Source organism: Caloenas nicobarica, chromosome Z, assembly GCF_036013445.1.
Source record: "Caloenas nicobarica isolate bCalNic1 chromosome Z, bCalNic1.hap1, whole genome shotgun sequence".
NCBI lineage: Eukaryota > Metazoa > Chordata > Aves > Columbiformes > Columbidae > Caloenas > Caloenas nicobarica.
In genome coordinates this window covers 90,416,810-90,429,536 of record NC_088284.1, presented here as the reverse complement: position 1 = coordinate 90,429,536, position 12,727 = coordinate 90,416,810, and the positions used below count along the sequence as shown (strand labels likewise).

General features: G+C 36.2%; 1 protein-coding gene across 1 annotated transcript in view; it reads right to left on the bottom strand.

Moving 5' to 3' along the window:
* The window catches only part of DPYD (dihydropyrimidine dehydrogenase), a 348,521-nt gene that overhangs the window by 233,019 nt on the left and 102,775 nt on the right, over window positions 1-12,727 (bottom strand). Inside the window, exons 6-7 of the mRNA XM_065656297.1 lie at window positions 5,952-6,148; window positions 1,895-1,976 (exon numbers count right to left, since the gene is read on the bottom strand). Coding sequence (XP_065512369.1) covers window positions 1,895-1,976; window positions 5,952-6,148 — 279 coding nt within the window. The remainder of the gene's footprint in view (window positions 1-1,894; window positions 1,977-5,951; window positions 6,149-12,727) is intronic.

Sequence of the window (12,727 nt, the reverse complement as noted above, 5' to 3'; positions counted from 1 at the left end):
TTTCTGATATTTTGTACTTCTTGACATGAGTATATGTGTTTTTTATCTCTGTACTTTAGACTCTCTGAACTTGAATGTTTTCCCTCAGTTTTTGTTATATCACTTGTGTATTCCCTTTACAAAATACCACACTTCATTGTGTAAGCAATATACTTTGTGATCTTAAGAGTTTAGTCTTCATGTCATTGTACATCTTGTTTGTTATTGAACCTGCCTATATTCCATTTAATACAATTTTCCTTTTGGAGAAAAAAAAAGGCAGATGTAAAATACGGTAGACAATACTGAAAACATTGATTTTTTTTTTTTGGTCTTTGGAGATTTAGTATAAATTTTATCAGACGTGCAAAAGCCTTGTACAGTTGTAATCCTTTCAAGAATACAGACTACATCCTCACTGGCAACAAAATGCATTCCATAAATTGTCATTACATTTTTTATCCTATTGTGTACATATGTTATGAAAACCTAATGAAGGAATTTAAATAGCACTACTATTTTATGTGGGGATTCATAATACTCCTAGGGCCTAGCTCTGTAATCCTTATTCAGCTGACTAATTCTTACTAATTTCAGTAGAATTACTTGAATAAACAGCAGTACTGAGCATTTACAGAACACAGCACCTTCCACCACAGATTTAAAATGCTTTAAGTAAACACCAGAAAAAATTCCCAGCTTACAGAGGTAGAACGCTAAGGTACTTAGTTAAGCAGCTTGGCAAAGGGTCAATTGCAAGCCAATGGCAGAGCTTAGAAGCAAATTTACATTGAGGTTCTCTGCTGCACTTCAAAACTGCAGAGGACTTGCAGGTCAAGATGACACAGTGGCTCTATCAGTCCATTCTGGAAACTTTGTCATAATAGGGAGCCCCGGGGATTTGAGTTTTGAAAAGGTTTCCCAGTAGCCTATACCCAGCAATTTTGTCTAAAGTTGGCTCAGTGTTCTGTTTTTAGCCCCATCCCTAACTCAACCTCTAATCTGTCAGTCTTTTCAAGGGTTGCAAAGGGAACTTTAGAGTGGGAAAACAGACCTGTACCATTTAAAGCCTCATCATACATCTTACCAGCATTTTTATAAAAGCTGGGCAGGATGACATTCTCAGTTGGGTTCTTGTGACAGCAGCCTACTGCTTTTACGATATGAACCAACATGAAAGATTCCAAGAAGAATTTCTTGCTTCACTGAATGCATGAGTACCTCCCAGTACTGAAAAATTTGATCCAGTGATGCATTCTACGTTTCTAACTTCTGCTAAAGTGCACAGCAGTTGTAAATACCATCTAACTCTTCAGCTCAAGCCCTAAATTAACAATAAAGCAATGTTCCCATTATCTATGAACAACACACATTTAAGAGAATAATGCATAACTATCGCTTTCCAAGAAGTTGAACGACTGTTATTGTTTATAATAATGATCATGTTAACACTTTGTTTAATTTGATGTATTTTACTATAAAATTAACTTGGATGCAAGATTATTATAAACCATCAAGAAAAAACTCAGAGAGAGGGAACAAAAGGAGAAGTATCAAATATGAATGTTTTAAGTAGTGCCAAACTTGCATGAAAAAACCTCGATCAAAAAAACCCAAGTCATTCCAATAGCTACATTGGACCCCCTAAAGCAATTTAGGAATTTGTTTCTTACAGACAATTAATCACATGCAGGCATGCCAGATGAGAACTATTGATTGCCCTTTTCCAAACTAGTGGCATTCAGACAGGAGACAGACAAATGCCCTGAGCAAGAGGAAGCATCTACCTGCCTCTGTCTAGCGTAGCTTTTAATTGTTCTTTACTAATGTGCATGACATTTTGCTGTTAATCTTTGGCAGAGTTCTTGTTCTTTTTTCTTTGAGCTATACATAGGCGGGATATATTTTTCCTTACCTTCACTCCAAGATCCTTCATAAGCTCAGCTTCAAAATTCACTACATCATATGGCAATCGGAACTGGGGGATTTCAGATGTACTGAAATTAAAAACAAAACAAAAAAACCCAACAACAATAAGAACTTGTGAAATACTCCCAGCTGTTAAGAAGAAAGGATTTTTTTAGTTGTTAAAAATTCGATACTTATAACACACCTTAGTTAATTTTGACATATGGGAATGGAAATGTGCTGCAGCTTGACTGTTGGCTTTATTTAAAAATCACAAGAGTGACAAAACAGCATTATTCACTCAACGCTAAAAATATAGGCCAGGAAGGCAGTACCTTGAGGCCAATCCTACCCACACTTATAAATACCGATTTAACATATATTAAGCTTGGGTCCAAAAGAGCTTCAGTTCTATTCCTTTTGTTCACTAGTATGTGTAACACTAAACAAACTTAAGACATCAATTTAAGAAAAGATCTCATATCTGCTAAAAGCAAAGTGATCCTCTAGCAATCAATTTCCCATAATATTTTTTTTAAGTGTTGCATAAGTTATTTTGAGCAAGGGTATTTAAAATTGTACCCTCCTCCATTTCTACTTCATAATTTTTTAATGATCTTTCAGGATGGACGAAGTCAGTAATTTTTTATCAGCTCTTTGTCTCAAGTCTGCTTTTTGACTTAACATTTATTAGCTGGTATTTTTTCCTCCTGGGGAAGATTAGGAAGGACATCTTCAAGTTCCCAGAATCACAGATCTCCTGTAAGTGAAAATTGCAGTGCTAGCATAGAATCTCAGTTTATATATATACTGGTAGAGACCTTTATCTCCACCAAAATGACATCTACTTATGCCAGTTCAAAATCTCTCTCCTAAAACATATCACAGGTAAACACAGTGAGGTTTCATTTTAAATACTTTTGTTCAATGAAAAAAAAAAAAGAATATGTAGAAACATGAAAGTCTCTCCCCAGATACTTCTAAGCTTCAAACAGTCTAATCTGTTGTCAAACTAATGGATCTATAATTTCCATAACAAAGCACTGGCACAAGAGATTTACTATGGCTTTATTTTATATATTGTTAGTGACCACATCATCATTAACACCTAAATTTGACAGGCAAGAAGATTCTTATTTTTATTTTGAGTTCCGCCAACTTTAATTATATTGGCAAGAAACTGATGTTTCTCCTTATTTTTAATACCACTCCTTTTTCAACTTTTCTGACCAATGTGCAATGAAAAGTGTTCTAAATATCAGATATAATGAACATGTCATGACAATACAACTTTCATAGGTCATGCTAAGTAAAAAGGTGTCTGAGGCAGATACTAATGTATCAATATGATTCTGCAACAGAGATTCAATAAAGTAATCTAATTTAAAAAAGAGAAAGTTCTATTTTTCAAGCCGCCTATAATATTTATTGAAGGCCTGTCATTTCCATGACTCTTAGAAGACCCCCAAACAGCCCTGGCTGTGTTATATCCCTGTCAGGTTTTGTAAACTATTTTTTCCTCTTATTAAACATTTACTTATAGTTTTGTGCACTGAAGTATACCTGCATATATGTACATATATGTTCATACACAAATACACACTTCTGTGGGGACACATACATGGACATTTACCATGAACATTTTATGAAAGTCAACTGGTACATCAATAATGCTGCTACAATTTCTTTCAGCAGCAGAAGACAGTCTCTGACTCCGCAATGGAGAGACAGGGGGAGAAGGAAACAGGCCAGAGGTGCAGAGGGGATGCAGCGGATGCAAACAGTGTCCCACAGATTTGCCTCTTCCTCAAATCTGATCCAAGTTAGAGGTGCACAGAGAGGTGCTCGGTGTTTCTGTGATCCCAAATTACTTTTGCTCAAGGGACATCCCTTCAGCCTAGTGAGAGAAAGATTTTGGTATGCTGTAACCAATGGCATAGCTAGGAGCACAAGCAGTGAAGCTTGTTCATGGTCTCTAAGCGCAAGCATGATCTGCCCATGCTCACTCTACTATGAAGCATAAATTTTACACAACTACTGAAATGTAGGAAAATCTGCCTATGAATGTGAAAAATTCAGACATGTACAGTCAACCAGACTTATGTTAGGCTTAAATATCACACCGCAGAAACTGCAATCACTAGACAGCTTTCTATTGTCTAAATATTATTAAAGTTAGCTATCATCTAACATGTATGCAAAGGAACATCCTACTTAAAAACACTTTAAAAAGGCAGAGCAAACTCAAAAAGGGCAAAAGCACTGCCCTTCCAAACAGCTGATTCCAAACACAAAATTAATTTGGTCTTGTTATCCATTTGCAGTAGTTTATGAAGCCTTGAAAACACACCCATCAATAACCTAAACTTGTTAAAAGCTGTACCGCAAAGTCTTACAACTGCAATAACGGATGATTGCTGCCACAGGACAGCCTCCCTTATGTTCCAAGATTAAAAGAGCAACAAAAGGAATTGATGCACTTAAACCAGATGTGAAACTTTCTACCATAAATGGATGTAAAATTTGACCTTGATTGCCATGTGTTCTTTAAGACTCAAAAAAAAGACATTAAAGTGCACTGCTTGCCCGTTAAGGATAGTAACAGAACATGCAAAGCTTAGTGTAAGTCTTTTTGCAATAGAACAAACAACAGGTTAAGCTTTTTTTAAATTCAAAGAAAAACATGAAGAATAGATGCAACTTAACATCACATTGCTTCAAGTATGCAAGCACACAGTAAGTAACTGCAGTGTTGTACTGTTAGCACTGAAAGCAATTGCAGAAAGTGAAGAATTATATTGCTGAGCCCAATCTGAGTCTAACCTGCCATGAAGTAAAGCTTTATTGTTAGAAACATTTTGTTATTTCTTACTACTTTAAAGCAACAAAACTGATTTTAAATCTGGTATTTATGAAAACATGCACCACTCAACAGCTGAATAAGTATTTCATATACTAAATTTGCAATCCTCTGAAGCAATCAGTTCAAATAAAAAAGCTCCACAGTTAAATGCCTATGTATTAAGACCTTGACAATTAGGTAGAATACTTCTGAATCTCACTGGGAAAAATGAAAGTGATCCATTTAACTTCTCCAGCATTGATTCTCTATCTTCCAGAGCACTGAATAAGTATTTGACATTATGACATTATGGATCAAATTCATTAATGGTGTCAACTCTATTGATTTCAGTGATGCTGCAATGAGAAACGTGAACACGTCACCCTTCTTTCTCTGTTTCTTTTCACTTTTTATTTTGTAAACTCTTTGCTATGAGTACACCTTCAATGGGTAAAATTTAATTTTGATTTTTAGTGGGTTGGTATCCACTAGTCAGTTTCTGAAATACTTTATCTTACACTTAGAGATTCCAACAAACTTTTAAGATATTATCTCAGCCATTGTTGCAGTCGTCAAAATTATTCTTCTAGTGTCAAGGACATGAAACCATGCAAATATCATCAAGTGTTTACCATACATTAGAAGTGCAAAGGTACCTTCCTTTCTGTATCTGCGATTCGTTGAAGGTTGAGAATTGTAGGGGGTTTATTTCACTCTTATGGTATGGTTTATTAAAACTGTAGGTCTAGGCACACGATAGATTTATTCACTGTCACCTTTATTTGCATAAGCATTCTAAATTTTAAATTCTCCATGAAATTACTGTCTCTCTAAAGCACTTTAAACATCTACTAACTCTCTCACTATGTAGGGCTACAAGCACTTCATCTTGTTTTAAAAGTTTTGGATAAGGGAAAATGGCTCCTGACAATTTTCTGAAGTGTTAATTTGATAATAACAATTGCAGCCTGGAATTTTAGAGGTCATTTGAAGATAATATAGGAGATAGCCACCAGATTTTCAGTTAAAGACTGCCTGTAACTGTACCTATTTTGACTTGATTAATTACTTAAATAAAAAATAAACTTTCCAGATCTGAACTCTTCTACTCCCTTACTTTGATGAAGGTAGAAGGATTGTGTATAAACTACATCTGCACAATATTTTTGGCTATGCTTTCTACAATCATTGGAAAGAGTATTTTATTATCATTTTTTTTTACCTTAAGCCACCAACGTACTCCTGCTTTTCAAATATGGTGATGTTTGAATAGCCCAATCGAGCCAAAAAGGAAGCACAACTTAAACTTGCAGGTCCTGCACCAAGGAGAGCTATCTTCACATGATAGGCTTCAGGCATGTCTTCTAGAGGAGGTAAGGAAGGGTTTCTAATCTGAGGAATATTCATAGCTTTGAACACCTGAAAAGCAATACATTCGAGAGGTTACATACTTTACATTCCTTCATTAAATTTTACTAGTAGCAATGCGATGGAAGCTTCCACTAGTACTGTCACATATCATTGATATATTATTGCAAATCGCTTCATAACATTATAGGGATCCCAAACTGACGTGTGAATTTGTGAGGGATGTTGTAGTTGCAGGGCTTCACTATTCTATAATTCTTTTTCTCTTAAAAATGTCTGAAGTCAGATCTTTCAGTACTGTAAATTTTACAAAGAAGATGGAACCAGAATACCAGTAACAGAATAGTAATACAAACTCAGACAGTGTAGAATCTCTGTAATACCAAAAATTTCCTTCCAAACAATGTTCAGATTATCGTTACTACTAGAAAAGTATTTTTGCAAATAACACAAAGGATTTTAATACCAATGGAGTGGGTTTGCTTCTTCAAGAGGAATCTTGTGTGATCCCGGATAAATCACTTGTGGATTGACTTTTTAGAGGTGGTAGGTAAAGAACCTTAGGTAGTTTTGACACGTTTGAGGCACCATCCCTAGCTTTCAGTCCTATATTTTCAAAGGTAACCCATGCTTTAGATGCCTCCCCTTAGACAATTATAACAGGACTTACTTCATGTTAGTTGCTTATTTGTTCAGATGTTCCCCACTTTTTAATTGGGTGTCCAAAAGTTGTATGCATGCCTGAAAGTTCAGACTGTTCTCCCTATGCCTCAGTTCTTCACCTGTGAAATGGTGATGAACTGCTCCATTCTGTCTCAACTATTAGAAGTACTTTCGGGGAGTCTCTGACCACTGTTATGTAATTATACAGAGCATAGCACAACGGAGTCTTAATCTAGTTGCAAAGTCACACGGTTTATTTCAGATTTGCATTAAATCAGTTCTTTGCTCAGGCATACAGGCTAGAGGCTAAGGCAGAAATATCCTACACTCACTAAGCTTGACTTCACTGCCCTCTGCATTTACGTGGACTGTAGGGGAAGGAATGGAGCCTCTATCCTTTATAACCTATAAAAGAAAAGAACAGACTCACAGCTGTTGCAGGCTACTAAAGATTAGGAGCATGGAAGAGCATATTTACATCTTTGTTTTGTTTTAGGCATGGGGGGAAAATATTTAACCCAAGGAGTATATCTCTGTAGCAGAAGAACAATATTAGACCAAAAGGATACAAGAGTTCATTGCATTGGGATTCCCAATCGTACCACAAAACACTTCAAGGCTGCACCTCAAAAACTACCAGATGACAGCATTGTTCCCCATCTATATCAATGAAGAACTGCATTAAATAAGTACTAACTAGTCCTCTAAAATACATACAATGTCATTTGTCTTAATAAATATCATATTAAAGCTATTTAACAAGTGTACCAAGAGTTTTTAGTTTCCTTAGAACTCGAGAAAGAAAGGTTTTTCAAGTTAAAATTTGGCAATTCCACTCATGAATAGAATTTTTCATTTATGTTTTGAATCAATCAATGTTCATTTTCTTCATGCGCACTTGAGCACTCATGCTAGGTAAACCAATGATTAGTTCCTTCCCCCTCTAAAATTTCTGTGTCAAATTCCCCCAGCCTTTGTAAATTGACATAGCATTTTAACGAACTCTAAGAAGCAAGAGACAGATAATTGTTTTTAAAAAAGAATCATTTAAACCTGACAATTCATACAATATGGGAAGGTTTAATGTGATTATTAATGGATTTCACAGGCTGAAAAGCTTATATTGTGCTGTGAAACTAGACTGTGATAACCAAAATGCAATAGGATATTTTTAAAATGTCTGCTTTGTTACATTCACACAGAAATGGCTTCAATAATACCAATTTTCCATTAAAGTCTTATGCAGTTGTTTTAGAAGGCTACTCAGTAATACAAATTATAACTTTCATATTTAATGTGTATGTTGAACACTATGAATATGCATAAGCTTAACATATTTATCACTAAATTTATTGTTAACATAAGTATTTTAATATGTATTATTGAATAGTCTTGTCCATCAACTAAATGTTTTGCTAAAGAGCCACACTACTGTAGTACAGCGCTAAGCTTCAGAATCATGCAGGAAATCCTAGTAGTTCAGGCTGAATGGTCAACTTTGATTCTGCCTATTTGCAAATAGGGTGAAACTGTCTTTATGCAGCATAGCCAGCTTGTGCAGCGATATCTTGCCATCTGGAACTCAGTGGCAGTTTTGCATATTAAGGCTGGCAGGGTAACTGTGTGAAAATAGCAAACTGCTTCAATGCATTTCAAAAGATTTTCACTCACCTCATGCTGAAGTTTCCCTACACTGTAGTTCACCCAATTAAATAACACTGAATTCTTCTGTACAAATCCTTTGGTGTGCAGAGATTACTACCTTGCAAGAAAGTGTTCAATGCCACACTATACATAACTGTCCTCTCCGATTTTTCCTTGCTCAGACTATGGTCAGGATGCAAGTAAAGTTGATTACTATTGCCTTTCTTGTCCACTTTCCCTTCAAAAAGATTATTTCATTTTTGTTTAGACAGAGTTTTTGTTTTGTTTTGCAGTGCTTTGTAACTAAGACCAATTCGGGAAAAGGAAACCAAATAATGAATTTTAAAGCTAAATCTCTCAGTGGAAAGCTGCGGCCATCATCCTTTCCTTCTGGCTCACTCTCCTACACAAAAGAGGTTATATAGATTATAACATTAGACATTAATAACACTGAGCATTTATTCTTTTTATCAAATACTTTGGAATCATCATTACTTCACCATCCAGGACCTAGTCAAACTAAACCCACACAGATTCCATCCACTTCTATGCTTCACGTCAATTAGTGGCCACTTTGTCCTCAAGTGAGATACAATTTGACCAAATCAAAACAGCCAATCTATTTTGCTAAGGTTCCAATGACTGAAACAAACTCACTCTTGATTCAGACATTTATAACACTTAGTTTCCCTATTTGCATTACTTTAACGTGTAAAGGTGTGAGTGCGCCTGCTCGATGTTCTCTCCAGTGTGAAATCAGGGGTTTTGTTCTCTTCTCCCTTGTAAATCAAACATCCTATCACTGCAATGGGGTTGGTTTTTGTCCCAAAACATTCAGTATACTCAACACAGAGCATAACTCCAGGCACTGTATGCAAACACAAGTTTGTATTAAGGTTCCACAATATTTCCCACTGAAGTAAACTATAGTTGTTTCAATTGCTGAGCATCTGATTCAAGTTTAATTTTCCTGGAAAGTTTTAGCCAACTCACATTAGCTGTTTATCAGAATGCAGACAGGGAAAAGCCTATTTTTCTCCTTACTCTATACGACTCCACTATACGACTATACTCCTTCACTATACAACTCCAGCATTAGCATGTTTTGATGAAAAGATGTGACATTTGGCAGAGAATGGCAGGTGACTCAGAGAAATGCATTTGCTAACCTGATGAAAATCATTTTATGGCATAGTAAGCATGATTTAAATAAATCTAACACATTTAAAACAATTAGAGCAGGTTAGAACTGTTATTCAGAATTGTTGTCTCAATTAGAATAAATCAAAGTAACTCGCTTCAGTCACTTCTCAGGTTTTTTGATCAGAATTTTTTTTAAGAGGAAAATACTGTAGATATCCTTCTCCACCTATTTGCAGAATTCAAATTCAGTCAGACAGTTTTACTCTAATTCACCTTTATTTGAAATTATCTTTGGACTATGATAAATAATATGTTAAATAAAACAGTTAAAAGACAAACTTTAAACTCAAGGTCAAAATATAAAAAAAGCCTTTGCCTAATCCTCTGAAACAAGACAGGTTGCTAAAAAGCATATTCAGTAGTTTCCAAGACATACACAGGTCACATTTTTTTAAGTAAAAAGTGCATCTTTCATCTTCATCACAAAACCTTCATCAACAGAAAAAGGCTGAAATACAAAAAATGGGGAAAATGGAAGGAGTAGTGGGAAAATCTAATCTTTTAGTAACATAACTTTAGACTTCATAACAAAATCCTTCATATTCTTGAGGCATAATTCCTGTTTCCATGGTTAAAAGGCTATAGAAATAAGTTTATTAGTCAGTTTTGCTATTAAATATCCTTCACTAAAGTGATGAGATACCGAACTGCTACTGACATAGACATTAGCATCTAGCTGGTATTTATTTTAGTGTGAAACATATTAGTATATTCTGAATTGTTATCAGATTTTGCTACTGCACAGAAAGAAAAATACAGGCGATGAAATCAGTAACATTTAGGAACTGATTGTACTAGTTTCACACTTCTCCACTGGTTTCCACGGATATTTATCTGTAGGCTGGTTTACTTTAATAGGGGGCAGTTGAATATTTAAAGGAGAAAATAATATTCTGCATGGATTTCAATAAAAAATGAAGCAAATTGCATGCTCAGTTATGTTCTTGAAGTTGTTAAATTACCTCATCACACAATTAATTTAATTGCAGTGGATAGCACAGATGTACAGGAAGGTTTTCCCACAAATGTGAGCTAGTTGGGAAAACTTGTTGATTCACTCTCCACAAGTTAAAGTTGTAATACCGCAAACTTTTAATTAGGACAGTATTGACAGAAGTAGGGCCTAGAGTGTCTCATTAGAGATTTTTCAAACCTACGTAACAACTATACATTAACATTATCCCAGTCCCAAGAAAGCCCATGGATCTAGGACATTGCAGAGCCCATACCTCAAAATGTCATGAATCCCACCACTAGAAAGGACATAGAAACATTCATGTAGACGCACATACCTGCTGTAGGGAAGCTTATATAACTAGTCAAAATATCATCAAGCCTTTCAGCATTGGCCTGAAAAATCAGAAGTCCTCAGATTCACACCCTGAAGGCTACATCATCCCCTTCGAACAAGCCTAAAATTTTATAATTGATTATTATAGATTTCAACATGACTTAAAAACCTAAAGATGTGTTAAAATAAATACTAATACTGACAAATAGAGTTTGCTTTCTGTTTGTCCTACTGCCTTAGCTGCCAGAACAATCTCCCTCTGCTGATGCAGCAATGCCATCCGTGCTGGCGATGGCGAGGGGCCCAGGCAGACACCCCAGGGTCACCCAGCTGCCGGAGCCGCAGCTCCACAAGAACCACCTTCTCCCCACATTTAGTTAAGACTGATCAGAGCTGTCTATGTGCAACTACAAGAGGGACTCTGAGCTCAAGGGCGCAGCGCACCCCTCCACAGCAACCCTTCTGGGCAGCCGCTGCTTCCCTGCCCGTGGTGGGTCGAGGAGAAGGGAGGTTCTGCAACAGAGCGGGACCCTCAGCACAGCCCACCTCCCGCTGCTCTGCTGAGATGCTCCGAGGTTAACAGCAGGTCAGCTGGTACAATGCATCTTTCAGGGGAAAAAAAGAAAAAAAAAAAAATCAAGTTTCCTTTTGCAATTTCTTTCTGCTGCAACCGCAGCCAGAATACATCTCCAGAGAGGAACAAATCATGAGAACTTTAGCTGGCACAGGAGTCACAGTACTAAATGATCTAGTATCTAAATCTAGTACGCAGCAATTAAAATAATACATTTTCTATTTAGCTTGTGCTACTCCATTTAGAATGATTAACTAGAAACACAGGAGAACCTTTAGATTCAGTAATGTCTATCCAGAAAGGTAAGATTTTGAGGGCTTCTTACTCATGCTACAGCAGACAACGTAAATAGATCATGCTTCTTTTTTACTGCAAGCTTACAGACTTGTACTTGAGTAACCGGTAATTTTAGTCTATTTTGTGGGACTGACAGTCATATAGCTCATGCCTGTATGTATTGTCACTGCAATCTCAGTATATTTTCACTGAATTTGTGTTCCAAAAACCAGAGATGTTTCCTGATTCTAAAGCACTTGGGCAAAGGACATAGATAAAGACATTAATATAATTTTGACCTGTGCAGTAGCAGGTGTAACCTGCGCTTGACACTCATCATCTATAATAGTGAGCTTTTACCCCGTTATTCTCTAGACGCAACAGTTGCCGTGGTAACTGCATCCCAGTATACACATTCTACATGACAAATACAAACGGACATTTCATTTTTTTCCATTTGAACAGTTAATTGTCAAAATACACATTTTTTCAGACTGCATTACGAATTACTTTGAGAATAAGCTTAACATAGTTACAAAACTATATAGAAGGGTAAAAGGAAAATGCAGGAGGTGTGAGGTGCCATTTTTTTGTTCCACTGTATGCAAGACAAATATTTTACAATTAGGGACTTTTATCTGCAGTATGAACAGATGATCAGTCATTGTTCAGAAGCACAAAGGGGCATACGTCATACCCATATATTTTCCATTTTAAACCACATTCCTGCTTTACTGCAATTTTATCTTTTATCTCAGCTAGCAGTTGTGCCTATTATTGCTCGCTGTCGTAACGCATCAAGTATATGATCCTCAGACTAATTCCAAGGAAAATAAGTCTAAAAAGGCTTTATGCACAATGGAGTTTTAGTAAATAAGCCCCTGTGGGACAAACTATTACATAGTGCATGAGAACTACCATGCAGCTCTCATTAAGAGTAACACATGTTGCACACCTAAATTACACAATTTGCTGAGTT